Source organism: Colletotrichum lupini, chromosome 10, assembly GCF_023278565.1.
Source record: "Colletotrichum lupini chromosome 10, complete sequence".
NCBI classification, from domain to species: Eukaryota; Fungi; Ascomycota; class Sordariomycetes; order Glomerellales; family Glomerellaceae; genus Colletotrichum; species Colletotrichum lupini.
The window spans coordinates 881609-899434 of NC_064673.1; the positions used below are offsets into that span (position 1 = coordinate 881609).

A 17826-nucleotide genomic window follows, 5' to 3' on the forward strand; every position below is an offset into this window, starting at 1 on the left:
GAGGACGAACAGTCGGAGACTGGTGGGCTCTTGTGTGGAGCGCGCGAGGCGCCAGAGGCTGGAAGTGGCCGACCGCCGACGACGGACCCGAGGATGGGAAGGCAAAGCCCTGGTTGGAATAAACTTCCACGGTGCGAAAGCGGCTGGCTTGGTTGGTGTATAGTGGTGTGTAGAGGTATGCATGTGTGTTTCTGTGTGTGTGTCGGGGAAGCATGGGAGAGGGTTGTGACTTTGTGAGGGTGCAGTGTACCTGACGTAGGTCGTCCCGTCTGGCGGTGAAGGGATGCGGCGGGCGAGAAAGTATCCGGTCCTTTCGTCACCTCGGGCACATGCCATCAGGACACCTGTTACAGTCACCAATGTGAGTCCTTGCCATAAGGGACTTTGGAATAGATAGTATTCACTCACACAACGACCTTGTTTTGTGTAATGAGAGCACAGATGAATGAGACGGAAGGTTCAAGAAACACAAGTTTTTTTCGTACCTTACAGAGTGAGCACCTCTACGGAGACTTGACAGTTTTTCTGCCGCACCCCGCAGTTGCACAGGGCAGGGACGATCACCTCATCGATGGAGGGTCACTGAGGGTAGTAAGGTGGGGGGGACTCACTCGCTCAATGGAAGTCTCAGAGTCACTCTCACTCTCACTCTTACTCTCACTCTTACTCTCACTCTTACTCTCCAAGAGTCATGGAAGACTCGCGGTGCTCGGTGCGACATCCGTCCCTACCTTACCATCCATGGATGATGGATCTCTGAGAGGTCCAGTGAAATGTACCTTAGGTACCCACGTACCTCGCAATGGAGGGGCAGTCGCCAATCATTGGACCCTCTCATGCGTAGATTCCCTCCTTGTTCGGAGCTCTGATGCAGCAAAAGCGTGGGATCCAGCACTGGGAAGGGTAAGAGGGTCTGGAACTCGATGCCACCCGTATCTACGTACCTTTACCCTCCGTCACTTTCTCCTACTTCTCCCCGGTCTGTTACTTTCCTGGACTTGAGCACTGAGGTAGCACATCTCGGCCGGTGCTGCAAAATTTCCAAACTTCTCCTCCCTTCATACCTCAAAAGTCCAATTCCCTTCAAGTGCCTTTTTTTTCTTTTCTTGGGACATCTGGGAAATTGTATACTGCGCAGATCTGGGGATCGGTGTGTTAGAAGAGACGTACCATACGCTTTGAGCCAACGAGATTGTTTGGTGAGTTATTGACTTCTCGTTTCCCTTGCTTCAGAATGTCTAGACTTTTCTCCTGGCGTTCCTTAAACACGCGCCTTTTACCCCTCCACCATTCCATTCCTACCGCCCACCATTCCACTTCCACCCCGCTACTTCTAGCTTCTCCGCCACTTTGTCTCCCTTACCCAGGGCACTTCCACGCCACTTCTAAATAGCTTCATTTTTCCATATGGGACTCTCGCTCCCACAATCTGCTCTTCGTTTTTGCTTCCTCTAGTCAATTGAGTCTGACAAGTTTGCTTCTAGCACCCGGCGATTCTAGCGAGCCCTTTGGCGGCCATACTTCCACCTGTGCTCTGCCTTTGAACCACTCAGAAAACTTCCACCTACACAACCGCCAATATGCACATCAAGGCTATGCTCGACGAGTCCCGGAGGACGGGCGAGCCCTCCTTCTCCTTCGAGTATTTCCCTCCTAAGACGGCTCAGGGTGTCCAGAACCTCTACGATCGTATGGAGCGCATGTACCACTTCGGTCCCAAGTTCATCGATATTACATGGGGTGCTGGCGGCCGCATCGCCGAGCTCACCTGCGAGATGGTCCTCCAGGCACAGTCCATCTACGGTCTCGAGACCTGCATGCACTTGACTTGTACCGACATGGGCCTGGAAAAGGTCAACGACGCTTTGCGCAAGGCCTACAAGGCTGGTTGCACCAACATCCTAGCCCTACGTGGCGACCCCCCAAGAGAGCAGGAGAAGTGGGAGGCCACCGACGACGGCTTCCGCTACGCAAAGGACTTGGTCAAGCACATTCGTGCCACCTACCACGACCACTTCGACATTGGTGTCGCTGGCTACCCCGAGGGCTGCGACGACAACAAGGACGAGGAGCAGCTGCTGGACCACTTGAAGGAGAAGGTCGATATGGGCGCCACCTTCATTGTCACACAGATGTTCTACGACGGTGACAACTTTGTTCGCTGGGTCGGCAAGGTTCGCGAACGTGGCATTACCGTCCCCATCATTCCCGGTATTATGCCAATTGCCACCTACTCCAGCTTCTTGCGCCGCGCAAAGCACATGAACTGCAAGGTGCCTGAGGAGTGGATGGCTGCTCTGGAGCCTATCAAGAACGACGACGTTGCTGTTAGAGAGGTCGGTAAGGGTCTGGTCGCCGAGATGTGCCGGAAGATCGTTGCTGCTGGCATTCACCACCTGCACTTCTACACCATGAACCTGGCCCAGGCCACCAGAATGGTTCTCGAGGAATTGGAATGGATGCCCACGAGCGACCGCCCTGTGAAGCATGCCCTTCCCTGGAAGCAGTCCCTGGCCCACGGACGCAGAGAGGAGGATGTACGCCCCATCTTCTGGAAGGGCCGTAACAAGTCTTACGTTCTTCGTACCCAGGACTGGGACGAGTTCCCCAACGGACGCTGGGGTGATTCTCGGTCTCCCGCTTTCGGTGAGCTGGATGCCTACGGCATTGGCTTGACCGGTACGAACGAGCAGAACAGAAAGAAGTGGGGCGAGCCCAAGTCAGTGAAGGACATTGCCAACATCTTCGTCCGATACCTTGAGACGGAGCTGGACTCATTGCCTTGGAGTGAGGCACCTCTCACTAGCGAAGCCGATCCCATTCGCGAAGAGCTCATTGGACTGAACAAGCGTGGCCTCCTGACCATCAACTCGCAACCTGCTGTCGACGGCGTGAAGTCGACCCATCCAGTACACGGTTGGGGACCGGCAAACGGCTACGTTTACCAGAAGGCTTACCTCGAACTCCTCGTTCACCCCGATGTGTACCATGAGATCGTTGCCCGCGTCGAGAAGAACCCTGACATGACTTACTACGCCACCACAAAGAATGGCAACTTGAAGTACAACGCTTCAAATGACAGCCCCAACGCTGTTACATGGGGTGTCTTCCCGGGCAAGGAGATTGTCCAGCCCACAATTGTCGAGGGTATCAGCTTCATGGCCTGGAAGGACGAGGCCTTCCGCTTGGGCATCGACTGGGCACACTGCTTCGAGGCTGGGTCTCCCAGTAGAACCCTTGTTGAGCGTATCATGAACGAATGGTACCTCATCAACATTGGTGAGTCTTGCTCGTCATTTTGATCGTGCCGAGCACATATGCTAACATTACCCAGTGAACAATGACTTCCACCAGAAGACAGCTCTCTTCGACTTGCTCGAGGGCCTTGAGGTCAAGGAATACAGCGACATTTCGGCTGAGCCTCAGACAAACGGCGCCGTCAAGGAACAACAAACCAACGGCAGCGCTCCTACCGCCGCAGTTGCGGCAAACTAACGAACGATTCATTCTGACTTGTGTTTAACACACCCCCTTTACTACTATTTACTTAAGTATGCATCATGAGCGGCGTTTTCAACAGGGCAAAAGGGGGTCAACTTTGTTTTTTCAACAAAAAACTTTTTCAAGTGGCATGTTTCTATCCATGGCATTCAAGCGGTAAATGCATGAGGAGAAACCAAAAACCGAACACACAAATCACACCACACCACACAACAAAAGTCAAGGAGAAGAGGAAACGGACAGGAAGGGAAAGCAACGGAGCAAATGCATATATCTCAACGATACCCCCATACAAACGGACCACAAGTTTCTTTTCCCCAACGAGAAGAAAATGGTCCGGGAGAACTACACAAACAACCAGAGAGCAAGGAGTTTCAACACGGGTCTGTTTTTTATTTATACTTAGAGACGAATTCTCTTTTTGTTTGTCACAAGCGTGTTCGGAATTCTTTTTTCACGTTGGATAGCAGCAACACAAGCCGTGTATGCTATGGAATGAGGGAAATGACGACGAAACGTAGGAAGGGAGGAGGAAAAAGGATTGATCACGACTGCAGCATGAGGTGACTGCGGCGCGTCCAAAAAAAGGGAAAGATGAGTTGGTGAGGATGGATGGAGGGAACTTTGTGGACTAGTGTCGTCGTCTAGTCTATCTTCAGAGCCAAATCAACTTGGGCTCGACTGTTTCCTCAAACTACACTTCTGGCGTCTTCCCAACCTGGTGATATGCTCTTCTGTGATGAAACTACGTTGAACCTTGTTCACGACGGAGGCAGGGGTGAGGGGGTAACGAGTCTTCATTCTGTGTTAACATGCCGCTCTATCTCTGTCCTCGCTGTCTTCGCTTTTATAGGGAGCGGTATGAAGTCCTCGCTAGAAGAACGCCTGTATCTTTTCATGAGGGCGCCGTAAGCAGAGCGAGCTCCTAGAGAATCGTGTATCGGCGGCGCAGATTACCCATACTGGGTTGAGCGGCTCGACGTGGATGACCTGGATGACAATCCATCATGAGCCCCTCCGGATCACTTCCATTCCTTGTCCATGAAACCCATCTCATATCGCCGCTCCCAATCTCAGGCGGCGATTCCATGATCAACTAACTAGCTGTGTGCCACACTCACCCTCCGCATCCTGGCAATCACACCCAAACTCCTTTCTAAACGCCTCCCTATCCATATCCGTAAACTTCATAATAGCCACCTTGGCGACCGCGACCTTGGCGTACCGTCCACTCGCAGCCGTGGCGTGGAAGTACACCTGCCCGTGGATCATGATACCGCAGAGGACCTGCGTCTCGGTAATGACACCAGCGCCGGCCTCGACGGGCGGCACGACCTCGTTGGTCATGAGGCGCCAGCCGTCGCAGCCGAAATCGTTGCTAAGCATGTGCGAGACGTTGGTGACGGGATGGTTGAGGGCGTAGTCGCTGTAGAGGGACATGTCGGTGAAGAAGGGCCGGACGTGGGCTTCGAAAAAGGCGCGGACCTGGCCGAAGTCGTAGTCCGAGTCCACGAAGACGGCGCCGATGTACGCTTCCATCATATCGGAGAGGTATTTGGGCGCGTCTTCTACGTGTTGCCAGTAGCTCACCGGGGCGGCGGTTGTGGCATTCCCTGTAGCTTTGGTCACCGGCGCTTCTTTTCCTTGTTCTCCGTCGGCGGGAGCTCCGTTTTGAACTGCTTCCATTAGAGCTTCTTCTCTGGCGCTCTCTTCGGCGAATCTGAGAGCGGCAACGAATTCTTGAGTCTGGCTCAGCAACGATGCCTGCGCCGTCAAAATGTGCTTATGGAGGTCCAGCTTCACGCAGAGGCAGGCCAAGAAGCGATTGCTGACCATGGTACTCTTGTGGCGGGTCAGCCACTCCGGATCCGCGCTGGGAAACTTGTGGTAGAGGAAGTCTACGCAGACCATGTCGAGCAGAGCATCGCCGAGGAACTCGAGACGCTGGTAGTTGGGCAGAGAGCATACATTATGAGGGCACGACGGATGCTTAAAGGCACTTCGCAGCAGCGCAGGTGACTTGAAGTCGTATCCCATCTTGTTCTTGACCTGTCTGGCCACATCCCGGTACATTGCGGAGGCTGGCTCTGTCTGCCAAGAGGGAGGCTTATACCCTGCGTAGTAGTCTGCCCATGAGGTCATGCGATGGTTCTTATCGTTCACCATGGCGCTGACTGCCTGGATGGCCATGTCGAAGTCGTTCGAATCGCTGAACGTGAGATACGCGGCGCCGATCAGGGCTTCGCAGACATCAGCGATGGATTTGTCCGCAAGAGCATGGTTGACATCAACAGTGCCCTCCTTGCCTCGGATGAGACGGAGACCCTGAGGATACCAGCTGCGGCGGTTGAAGGATTTTGATCGCACGTATTCCTGTAAGTTCCGGTCGATAGCCTTGTTCAAGAGGTTCCGATTGCTGATCAACAGCATACGCTCGACATGATACTGGAACTCATTGTTGTCTGGATTGTTGGTAAAGAGGGCGATAGTGGTGGCCATTTTCAAGCAAGTATCGCCAATGAACTCCAGGCGCTCGTAATTGTTGCCCATCCCCCCTTGGAAGTTGATTTTCTCTGCGTCATGCTCGTCACTGTTGTCAGAGTCTTTGGTGACGGCTTCGAGGGCCAGGTCAGGCCGGATGTCGAGCTTGAGCAACTTGCACAAGTCGAGGGCAATCAAGACCTGGTCCATGCGATGAATGATGGCAGGAAATGTGAATGCCATGACGACTGTCTCCATAGGTAACTAGGGATAGTTAGGTTATGAGTTCGGTTAGAGGGAGCTGAACTTACAGTCGAGACCCTCAAGGGCTCCAATATCACGTAGCAGACCTTGGACTCTCCATTTGTGGCCTCCACGAAGTCATCCAGCAAGTTGCGTCTCAGTGAGATCACTTCGGCCTCGACCACAGGCTGCGTATCGCGCCATGTTCGCTTAAGACGACTTTTCATCCAGAGACTGACGCTGTACTCCTTGATGTTCTTCTCCACTGCTGAGTCGCGCCACGGCCTGTGGCCAGGGTCAGGAACGCCATCGGGCACGGGATCCATTGGCTTCAGGTCTTTGCGAACTCCCCTCAAGCGTAGCTTGCGAGATCCCGCGTAAGGATCGATTACGAGCTTGTCAGTAAAAAACTCATCTGAGGTGCTGTCGTCCCAGTCTAGATAGTCTTTGTCGTTGGTCGCTTGAAGGTGGTTCCAGTCAACTAGTGTAGCTGCGTCGGCATGTTGATAGTCGGCGGAATGACTCTGTGCGGTCGGAGCGAGGAAGTAAGGCATATCGAAGACCGCAGCTTCGTATTCCTTGCTGAAAACGTCCTTGAAAACACGAAGGGTGAACTTCTTCAGAAGCTCTGAATTTGCGGGAGACATATTGATCGGCTTCGGCAGGGACACGATGAAAGTATTAGACTTCTGATCGTTTCCAAAGAACAGTGGTATAGGAGGAAGGTCGGGCAACTTCTCTCTGGTGAGGAGAAGCAGCGGCTTCGACTCTTTGCCAACTGCGTCTGGCGAACCAAGTGCCAGTACTGTGACGTACAGATGATCAAAAACACCAACTCGTGACCATATTTCAGGCTTGGTACGCATCCTGTACTCTGCCCTTTTGTTGGAACTGATTGCTAGACGGGCGTTTCGCATCGCAGGTAGCTTCTTGGTGAAGATTGGTTGTAAGTTGAGATCGATGTACTTCTTCTTGACTAGCTCCTTGCACAGCTCGAATGCCGCAGAACAGCGGGCAGCCTGCTTCCTCTTGTGTGGCATTCCCGTCATGCTAAGAATCGGGGACTTTGCCGGTAACTGAACCTCGGCGATGAAGGATTGTCCCTGGTTGGTCACCACATACTCTGGCATCAAGACTTCATCGCTGGACTGGCGCAGTGATGATGCGAAGTTGGCCAACACCTCTAGGCTAGACATCCACGTCAGCTTGGCGCCGGTCTCCTTGATGGTGTAAGTCTGGTAGTGCAACTCTGCTTGCATCACGCTGGCATTGATGTCCATGCCCATGATCTTCTTGTCCTCCGGTAACGCACTGCAAAATCGGCGGAGAACGCTTTGATCATACGTGGCTTGCGCTACCGCTCGAGTATGTCTTCCATTGCCTATCTCGACGAGGGAAAGGTATTCTGAATCTTGTTGTCTTGCGCGTCCCTTCGACTGAATGTACTGAATGACGGACTTATAAAGGTCAAATCGCATAACCACATTGCAGGCAGGAATATCTATTCCCTCTTCAGCAACTTGGGTAGAAAAGATGCAATTGACTTCACCCCGCCTGAACTTTGTGATGGTCAAAAGCTGTTCCTTGAAAGACATGTTGCCGAGACCTGCAGAGGCCTGACTGCCGACGAGTGCTGCCGACTTGAGGTGTGGTAAGTCCATGCCGTCCTGCTTGAACAACTCGGCGAGCATCACTGCAGTGAGTCTCATTTCCACAAATACGATGCACCGATGATCAGTTGGCTGAGAAAATCGGACCTTCAGCTCGTCCCAAAGGCGGAGGACCTTGCTGGACACATCATCCAAAGACAGTGCGGGTGGCTTAAAGTTGTGACTTTGGATGATATCCCGAAGCTTTTGGACTGCTGCTGTCTGCTTGCCATTACCGTCGAAACCTGAGTAGTTGATATCTGTTCTGTTCGCCAGTCGTGCAATCGTGTTGTCGGTAAGGTAAAGCTTCCAGAAGCGATCTGCTACCCACGGACCGAGTTCCGCCATGGCGGTGGTAGTCCATTGGAGCTCCTTGTCAAAGAGCTGGTTCCTGCGAACAAGTGCCCGTATCTTCTGCACGAGTTCCGATTCAAACGATCTCACTAGAGGCGTATAGTGGATTTCCCTCTCTGTAATCTTCCGCTGGTTGGGATTCAAAGCCAGCGATTCCTCGGAGACGGTTGCAATTTCGCTGTGTAGGAGGCACTCTAGTTGAGCAGTGGCAACCTTCATGTTCGTCTGGGCGTCAACCGGTGACGCAGTCATGCCGAGAATTTTGGGTCTCTTCTCCTTTTCGGGCTCTCTGATGTAGAAATCCTTGATGATGCGCGCGTAGGGATGGTTTTTCTTCGTATGATGTGCTTCGTCGAAGATGAGGAGGTTGATCTGGTGCATGCAAATGTAAGAGTGCATCAAACATTTCTGCAAAATGGCCGCAGTACAAACCACGACCATGTTCTCTTCAAACTGTTTAGCCCAGAACTCGCTTGACCACATCTCGTCAACCATGTCACCGCAGTACCGGGCGACAGAATGCTCCAGGTTGCACTCGAGAACCGCGTGCTGCTGAAAGACCAGCGACACCTTGTCAACCTGCATGAATACGTTAGTCTGAGGACAATTGCTGGCCATCAGTCTACTAGGGCTTACCAGAAAGAAAGCCGTACGTTTAGGCTTTCCGTGTGCGCGGTCCTCGACCTCCTTCTCAAGTATGTGACGAAGCAGAAGAGCGGCAATCAAGGTCTTGCCGGTGCCCGTGTCCAGGACTGCGATGATGTTTTTCTGTTTCGCTCTTTCGAAGAGCTCGATCTGGTACTCGCGAGGACTCTGAATAATTCTTCGGTTCTCACTTTCCTTCAACAAGTATGCAACAGAACCATGCGTCGGTGCCTTGGTCTTTGAGGCTGCCTCAAGCACCTTGGCTTGATTCGATTCGATCCAAGACTGGAACTTGGCGTGGTCCTGACGCTTCTTCTCTGAGATCTTTCGCGGCCTCTCAGGGTTGACACTCCAGCGACGATAGTCATCTTCTTCATCCTCATCTGCCTGATCCTGCTCTTCGACGTCGTCTGTGTTGACAACGGAATCATGCCTGGAGGAAGTCGCGGTTGAACAGCTCGGAGAGGGTAGCTTGGTGGAAAACTCTATTGCCGGGCAGGTTCCTCCTAGTCCGGTCGTCGAAGGCGGTTTATGGCTTCTCTCCACAGGCGTCGAGGGCTTCGAGGGAAGGGGAGTCAAGTAGAGCTCCCCTAGGCCGTCGATGAGAGGCCAATCCCCGATTCTTTGACGTTTAGATGTCTCCATATCTGCGCGAATACTTTGTGAGAAGAGTTGTGTGCCTCAGTATCGTTGTTGACGAGGGAACACACTTGCAGATGATGGCGTTGGGTTATCGGGAGGCAGAGAGGTTTCGTGGAGAGTGGATGCAAGATGAATGGGAATAGAGCGCGACACCGCATCAACCCAGAGGGGGATGGCTCCTTCTCAAATAACTCCGTCTCTGTTCAAGGCAGCGGAAGTGCGCAAAAGTCAACGCCAATCATCAACTTTGACGCCAAATCGAAGGAGAAGCAGATCACTGCAGGAGGTAAGAAAAATAGTGTGAGCCAAAGAGTCTTGAGAGCTCATGGAGAAGGGCATGTAAAGAAATAGGCACCTCTCAGTGAGACAAGTTTCACCTCAGCCTATGTGTTGAGAGCTGGTGACGTCTGGCTTATTTGTGGTGTCTGATGAGGCGAAGGCCGGAGGGCCGAAGTGAAGTGGACGTAATGGAGGGAAAAGTGAGGGAAGGTGATGGTAGAAGGATATGATATGAGAAGGGGAGAAAACTCTGGCCGTCTACCTTCCCGTATTTCCACTCAAGAATGGAAGGTGTGAGTGCCAGAGAAGTCGGGAAAGAACCCGCTCCAGATGCATCGGATGGCGCTGTTCCTAATGGTGATTTGACTCTCAACGAAGCAAAGGTGTTCACAACGAAACTGAACCAGCTTAGAAGGAAGTTTGATGTCTTGGATGTTACGAGCAGTAACGGTATCAAAAATCGAAACTCTTGAAATAGAAACTAGAAACAAGACTAGAGATAGGAAAATGGAAACCATCAAGAGAGTACCGGTCAGTCTAGGATACATCTGTACTCCGATTGCTGCCGGCATGGCGCGGCAAGCAGCATGAGGCAAGCAATCGAAGGTGAAGATTTCGCCCATATTTCCCATGAGCCAAGATTCAAACAATGCCCATGGAGCTGGGTGGTTGATTCTTTCAACAAGGCCCGAGCATTTTGAATTATTGTTTCTCCATGGAAAGGCGTCTAGGTGACGACTCAGGCGGGGGTGTGAACAGGAATGCTGCTTTATCTGGTGAGCTGTCTCTCTTGAAGAGTTGCTGTTTATAAAGCTCACGGAATCTGAGGTTGATGTTTGTAAGCATTAGGTAGGTACCTCCAGCTTGCCCTTCGGTCGAGAGCTCTGCCGACATGGACCCCTGTTACTACCCCACCTTCCATCTCTCAGCTCCCCCGCCGTCGCCATGAGCGAGCACTGAGGTGGGATGTGGTGGGTGGTCCCCTAGATAAGATAAGGACCCTTGCCGAGAATGCAAGTCGCCACTCAACCTAACCTAAGGATTTGGAACGACGGAACCTAAAGTTTGGTGCCAATTCTCGATAGCCTCTTCTAAGCGCAAAGAGGCGAACCGTTGCAGTAAATTTCAAGCTAGCTATGAATCCCCTCACACGCCACAGCTTATGATACTTTGATCGTCGCTGCAGCTTGATTTTATCACCCTTTGTGTTGGGCCACAAGTCTCTCCTCGACCTTTTCTTCTCGTATTCCCTGCAACTCGTCGCAATTTCCAATTCACACTCTCCCCCAACCCCTCCACCCCTCCATCCATCCCCACTACTTACCTTACCAAGCAACAAACGACGCTCTGGACGGACACCTCCCGACAGCCAACAACCACAGTCCGAACAGCGATCATGGCAGACGAGGATCAACCCCAGACACTCAAATCCGTCTTCACGTCGGCTGAGAGAAAGCGCCTCACCCTCGAAAACTCCTACGAGGCCTCCTCCCCGACCTACCTCGATGACCTCCAAACCGCCATCGCAGAGTACGAGACATGCCTCGACCTAGTCTCTCGCGCCGCCCTCTTCTCCTCCAACGAGTCCCTTGAGGACCTCTCCACCTCCTCGCTCCCCTACCTCCTCATCACATACCACCTCGCCGAGCTGCACCAGAAGCTCCCCTCCCGCCGGCCCATCGAGCGCCGCGTCGCCCTCGAGCGCGCCCGCGAGTCCTACGAGACCTTTCTCGGCGCCCTCGACTCCTACGACCTCCTGACCGACACGAACAAGATGCTCTATGAGCGCTACACCGACGAGCCCCTCGCCTTCTCCACCCTTGGCACCAACGACCCCGCCAAGCGCCGCGACGCCAAAATCGCAAACTTCAAGTCGGAAAAGGCCCTCAAGGACCGCCTCGAGGCCCTGCGCCGGAACCCGCGCTACCAGAACGAGGACGGCGATGACGAGGTCGCCCGCGACCTGCACCTCGCGCACGTCGCATACTCGGCGCACATGGCGTTCCAGGGGCTCGAGGGTATCAACCGTGAGCTCGAGGTCCTGGCCCAGGCCACGGTGCCGCTGATGCCCTCGCCGACGTCCGTCGAGGAGGACGAGCGCCGCCGCACCGAAGACCGCGGCGCTGCGGGATACACCGAGCGTCTCGAGCCCCCGCGCCGGCTGCAGAGCATGTTTGGGCAAGGGGGCCCCATACTGTCTACGGAGGGCAAGCCGCTGCAGCCATTCACGCTCGTCGGGAACAGACAACAGATGACCAAAGATGTCTTCCGCCCCGGCCACAATCTGCCTACGATGAGCATCGACGAGTACCTTGACGAGGAGGCGCGTCGGGGCGGCATCATCGAGGGCGGCGGCGACGCGAGCTGGCACCGCCCGGAGCCTAACGAAGATGACTTTGACAAGGCGGACGAGGAGACGATGAAGGCGAGAGCGTGGGACGAGTTTGTCGAGGCGAATCCAAAGGGCTCAGGAAACACGCTAAACAGGGGCTGAGGCTCAAGAAGGGGGATCAGGAATGGGGATTCGGGCAATCGGGTGGGAGTATGTAATTTGGAAGAGTTTGATGCATAGACCAAAAAGAACGTAGGAGGATACCACCACGCACGACACGACGACGGCCTTGGGAGTTCACATTATGGTGAGAACGGCAAGAAGGCTTCATTGAATTCTTGTATTCAATACAGCATTATCAACATCTAACGCATTTGCCCAGACATCCGGTCTCATCTGTGCTGCCCTATAAGTGAGAGCCAGTGTCATCAACCGTAGACCCCTTTTTGTTCCCTGTGTAATCCAGTATGAATCTGCCACCCTGGCAATCTTAATGCAAATTGTTAGTACTCCGCCAAAACGCCTCAAACAAATTCCAAGTCCACATCGTTATTCATGAGTATCTGGCTGAACCCCGCATTTCCGATACAATGATCTAGACCATAACTAAATCATCGTCGTCGTCAAGAAGGGAAGAAGAAGCGGTGCTCTTGGAAGACGACGCAGCAGAGGCCGGCTGATTCTCGCGAGAGGAGAATGCCGCGCGAGCACCGGAACCCTCAATGACGTACTCGGGAGTCTGTTCGCGAGAGCGGCTGTCCTCTGGACCAACCTCCGTCATCACCTCGTCGTCCTCGTCAGCGTCGGTATCGAAGTTGATGCTGGTGCCCGCGTCCGACTGGTCGTGACTCTCATCGAGTACCATTGTGCTCATGGCCTCAGCCACAGACTGTCCGTCTGCGGGGATGGCGAACTTGGCGTTGCCGTACTCCGAGCCCCCGTCCGTGAAGGACTCTGTGCGGATCGAGACGTCGTCGGCGATGACCCTGTTCGGGTTGAAGACGGTCGAGATGCCGTCTTGCACGTCCACGCTGCCAGGTCCGACGGTGCTGCCGCTTCCCTCCAGACGAAGCTGTCTCAAGACGCTGCTCACCGAGCCCGAGGTGCTCGAGGCATCCGAGGGGATCGTGATACCAGTGTGATAGGCTGGTCCCGGACCGGCCGGACCATAATCGGCAGGAGGCAGGGAGTGTTCAAACACGCCTCCGGTACCGTCGTCGTTACCGCCGGCCCAGAGAGGCAAGAACTTCAACTCGTTGTGGTGCAGCTTCAGCAGCAAGTGCGGCGTCAAGTTCATCCTAATCTCGAAGTCGGCACGGACGCATTCCTGGTAGAACGGTTTGAGGAAGTCCTGGAGGGGTTTTTGGAATTCGCGGGTGTCGAACGCGTATCTGCAGGCCCCCATCATATCCAATTCGCGGGTGTCGAACGGGTTCTTCATGGAGAGGGGGCGAGGGAGGTTCAGAACGGCCATCCAGGCGCCGTCCCAGGCGAATTCGGGGTGCGCGACGAGGACCTCCTTCAAGTGGTCCCACAAGGTCGTGACCAACTTGTACACATTCATTTGGCCCGAGGCGCTTGAAGTGTATATTTCGGACAGAGACGCCCATTTGTTTCCGACCGTCTCGTACATGAAAGTGCACAGAGCCTTCTGCACGTTGTTGAACTGGTTGTAGATGATTTCGAAGCGGTTAAAGTTCTGAATGTCGACGTAGCTGGCTCGGTGGTCGTCAATCTTTTGGAGATCATCGGCGTCAAGAGGCTTTCTAAGCAACTTGTAGACCACGTGGTTTTCCCAGAGAGTCTTCAGCGTAAACGATACCGTCATCGCGGAGACCTTGGCTTTGACCACGACGGGGTCATCTGGGCAGCTCGAGAGCATGCTGATGAGGTTCTGCAACCGCGTCCACTCCGGAATTTGCAGATCGTCGAAGATGGTCTCGCTGACCAGCTGGTTGACGGGCCACGAGACGCGCTCGACCATGGCTCTGGCCGCGTGCTGGATGAGGTTGTTCAAGTCGTCGCCGGGATCGTGACGCTTGCGTCCAAAAACGGTGTAGGTTGCGGCTTTGGGCGTTCCCTTCACATCGGCGGCTTCTTCCAGAGCAAGCTCATTCACCAGGATTCGGAACGCTGAGCGGGTGACAGCCTCCAGCTTCAGGGCGACACCGAGTTGAAGACTCTCTTCGGGCAACACTTCGATGAAGGAGGTATTGTTGGGAGACGTGATCCACTGAAGAACTAGATCGCGCTATTGATCATGTTAGAATCAAACAAAGTCGGTTAGGGTGGCGAAGAAACTCACCACAACAGTGGTGCAGTCCAAAATCTTGGCAACTGCCACCAGGGTCCAAACTCGAGCGGCCGAATCGATGAAAACTCGCTTGTTTGCAATGATGCACATGAGGCGCAGAATGTTGACGCGATGGCGGATCGGGCAGTAGTCCGGGATGCGTCTATAGGGGGGAACTGCGGGAGCAGAAAAGTCTCCTCTAGACTTCTTCTCCAGAACCCTGGCAGCCAATCCCTTGTCCTCACTGTACAGCCTCTCCTTATTCTTGCCGTTCTCTGGAATGACATCGCGCAGACTCTCTCTGATAGCCGAACTGATGGCGTACTCCATCTCCGGGTCCCGTTCCTTGTTCTCATCTCGGGACGCTTCGCTCGCTGAGATCTTGTCGATGATCGTGTTGAAGCTATCGACCTTTGCTTCTTTCCAACAAGAGCAGATATCGTCATGGCCACGCACGACGTAGTCGTCAACATCGTGCTTGTCGAAAGCTGTCCACCAGCTCATGATGCCCGGTGTCAGCGAGGCTTCAGTCATCTGAAAGACGAGATCATCGCCCTCGGAAGGAGGGGTAAGGTCCAAGACGTATTTGATGCCCGGAGGAAGATTCTTGGCAATCTTGCGCCGACGCTGGACACGGAATTGGTAGGTAGGATTCAGCATCTCCGCGAACTTGGAGGATCCAGTGGCCAGGAGCTTCTCAGAGGGCATCCGAAATCGGACCGAGTTCCATGCGTAGATGAAGCAATCAACGCTGTCTGCTGGATTCGCAGGAGCAGGGAAGTCCACGAAGATCAAGGTATCGCCTTCGTTGAGTTCATTCTGAATGTCGTGGAGAAGGAACTGGGAGTATCGGCGAGCCTGACTGTGCGGCATATTGTTCTCAGTGGCGCGTGGTCCCTGTTGCGATCGTACAAAGTTACTGAAGGTATCGAGTGTCTGCGACGGGACATCAACGACTGCAAAGGCATCCGGGATATCAGTTGTCTCTTCGGGAGATGTTCCTTCACGGAATGTTGCTATAGGAAATAGCTCTGTAGCCAAGCGCTCAAGCAAAGGCTCCTCAGCAGCTTGCTCTCGGAGCGGAGGCCCAACGTACGTGATACCGCGGTCGGGCTCATCTTGAGCACCGCCCCGGCTTTCTTCTTGATCTCCGTCCTGAGGGGCCTCCCACCAGTCCATGACTACAGGTGACCAATCATTGTCTGCAGCCGCTGGTGGCGCCTTGTTCTCGTCCGAGGCCATTGCTGCGAAGAGATCAGGACATAGGCAACGGGAACTGAGTTAATGTTGAGATGAGGAGGATCTGGTCCTCTGAGCTCTCACACCGATGATGACTGACACCAAAGCAGCCGGGAGATTGACGACGTCGAAGTTAGAGTAGCAACCAAAGGTATGAGTAGCTTCTCTGGCAATCGAAACTAGCTGGGCGAAAAAGCGTGGTCAAAAGAGTTGAAGAATCGCAAGGCAACAAGTCCGCCAGTTCGCAGTCTGGATACCCAAAGATGAAGATTGGCGGGGGTGCGTAGCCTTGTCCAGGCAGCAAGGTCCAGGGAGTCAGATGCCACTCAGCGCGGTTCCAAACACCGCCGGCTGCCTCAGCCACGCGGCTATCCTACCAAGAGCGTCGAAGAGGAGATGACTGGAGAGAAGCCGCTCGCGAGAATCGCCTGATGGATTGCGATGCTGTATGATGGTGGTTTTTGGGCAACGAGAATGCGATGTAATCAGGAGGAAAAGAATGAAGCTGTGACAGTGAAGGTTGACAGGAAGATGAGAAGCATGGATGGAGGGGTAAGAAAAGGTACCTTCACTGTGCCCCGGTGACATGAGACCGTGTCTAGGAGTTATGCAGACAACCAACGTGGGTTTCTACCAAACTAGGTACAAGTGTTCGGACATTGGGTACGGTGAGTAGACTGCGGGAACGAGACAGATGACTGGATGACCAGGTATTAGGTAGGCAACTCGTGACTTGAGTGACTCTACTGCGGGTGCAGACATGACTGGTATGTTGAGGTGCTTTGATCTGGCTCGGCTTACACCTTGTGAGGGGCAGGGATACAGCTGTGGCATTACTTCCAGTACTTAAGGTACATAAAGATGGACAAAGCTCCCAGCATTCCGGAGTGGCCACATACAATAAAACCGAGAGGAACCATTGGCAGCCAGTGAGTCTTTCAGAGCTTTCAGAGGTGAGTGCAAAAAGAGGCCAATCTAGGCGACAGAAGACGGCTAACAGCGGACCCCGAACACACTTCTGTTCCCCTTCCTCTTCAAAGTAACTGAAGACGATGCGGGATAGAGTTGGTGGGCGCCTATCAGCCCAAACCAGGCAGTAGGAATTGAAGAAAGCCACGAAAGGGTCACCCTATTGTACTGGCAGGCCTACCATCAACAGATGGGGGGGAAAATGGACAAAGTATCTTCTCCTCGTGGCTTTGTAGTAAGGCGACCTCTTCAAAAACCACCGCACATAACCAAGGTTTCCCAAGACTCATCGATACTTTAGCCTCCGTGCCGCTGTTGCCTGCTCGGGTGGCCAAAAGTGGGGGAAGCGGGTGACGTACCTTGTGCTTACCTGAGGTGCCTCCAAATACCACGCCCGGGGATCAGCTGCCAGCTCCGTTCCGGCCGGCCGCCGCTGTGTGGACCGAGAGCTGGAGGTCCGGTCTGCTTGGCCCCACTTCCAGACCGGCAGGTTTGACAAAGCGACTTTTGAACGAAGAGCATAACTCCATCCCTTCTGTTGGGAAAACGCATCTTACCTGATTGAAAGATGCATCGAAGAAATACCACCTCCACTGTACACTCATACTGAGCGGGGGCTCAATTTTGACTGGCAAACAAAAGCATGGGAGCATAAGCACCTTACCTGATCGCATGTCAGAACAGAGGACAAGGGCAAAATTTTATGTTCTGAGCGTATCGACGTGATGTAATGACGGCTGTTCCTCTACGGTTTCCCATAATCAATGCATTGATATCTATCATTGGGAGCTTGTAATGGTGCTGGAACCTTTCTAGTACCAATGGCTGATCGCATGTACTTCATTTGTACGGCATTGAATAGAGAATTCTTCTAACAGCTCACACAGTGGACGGGAGGATGAAGAATCCAGAATACTGGCCCCACTCGCTGTTCAGTGCTTAAGGTAGATGCCTCAGCTTCCAACGGTAATAGTCGTCCGACTGATGGCTACTTACCTTACTTCCAGCACTCGTGGCTTCCTAAAAGAATTCAAATTCCGAATTTACAACGCCAGCTTCTCAATTTTCTTCACCTCGATCAACATAATTTTCTCCCAAAATTCCTCGACGACTACCACTCTTTCGGGCACGCATTTGATGGGAAACCTTGAGGGTGCCTCTGCCGTCAACTTTACAAACTCCTACACCGAACAATGATA

General features: G+C 53.4%; 5 protein-coding genes across 5 annotated transcripts; 3 read left to right on the forward strand and 2 right to left on the reverse strand.

Moving 5' to 3' along the window:
* Nucleotides 1–429: 429 nt before the first annotated feature.
* On the forward strand, nt 430–4226 carry CLUP02_17462 (methylenetetrahydrofolate reductase; the record flags this gene model as incomplete). Its single annotated transcript, XM_049296372.1, has 11 exons — nt 430–457; nt 521–578; nt 632–712; nt 881–1087; nt 1160–1199; nt 1485–1529; nt 1554–3279; nt 3335–3480; nt 3581–3657; nt 3721–3884; nt 4150–4226. The coding sequence occupies 11 exons, from the start codon at nt 430–432 to the stop codon at nt 4224–4226; spliced, it is 2649 nt and encodes an 882-aa protein (XP_049137596.1).
* A 367-nt stretch (nt 4227–4593) lies between these two features.
* On the reverse strand, nt 4594–9518 carry CLUP02_17463 (RNase3 domain-containing protein; the record flags this gene model as incomplete). The annotated part of the gene is made up of 3 exons (XM_049296373.1): nt 4594–6246; nt 6294–8807; nt 8865–9518. 3 exons carry the CDS (start codon nt 9516–9518, stop codon nt 4594–4596), a joined length of 4821 nt encoding a protein of 1606 aa, XP_049137597.1.
* Nucleotides 9519–11190: 1672 nt separating this feature from the next.
* Nucleotides 11191–12288, forward strand: CLUP02_17464 (TAP42-like family protein; the record flags this gene model as incomplete). Its single annotated transcript, XM_049296374.1, has 1 exon — nt 11191–12288. The coding sequence occupies one exon, from the start codon at nt 11191–11193 to the stop codon at nt 12286–12288; it is 1098 nt and encodes a 365-aa protein (XP_049137598.1).
* Nucleotides 12289–12532: 244 nt separating this feature from the next.
* Nucleotides 12533–17410, reverse strand: CLUP02_17465 (uncharacterized protein; the record flags this gene model as incomplete). The annotated part of the gene is made up of 15 exons (XM_049296375.1): nt 12533–12607; nt 12672–12732; nt 12789–14377; nt 14432–15695; nt 15759–15824; nt 15889–15946; nt 15985–16163; nt 16231–16256; nt 16317–16335; nt 16392–16461; nt 16558–16602; nt 16675–16804; nt 16998–17102; nt 17185–17291; nt 17350–17410. 15 exons carry the CDS (start codon nt 17408–17410, stop codon nt 12533–12535), a joined length of 3855 nt encoding a protein of 1284 aa, XP_049137599.1.
* A 38-nt stretch (nt 17411–17448) lies between these two features.
* CLUP02_17466 (uncharacterized protein) lies at nt 17449–17824 on the forward strand (the record flags this gene model as incomplete). Its single annotated transcript, XM_049296376.1, has 3 exons — nt 17449–17473; nt 17515–17557; nt 17635–17824. The coding sequence occupies 3 exons, from the start codon at nt 17449–17451 to the stop codon at nt 17822–17824; spliced, it is 258 nt and encodes an 85-aa protein (XP_049137600.1).
* Nucleotides 17825–17826: the final 2 nt, after the last annotated feature.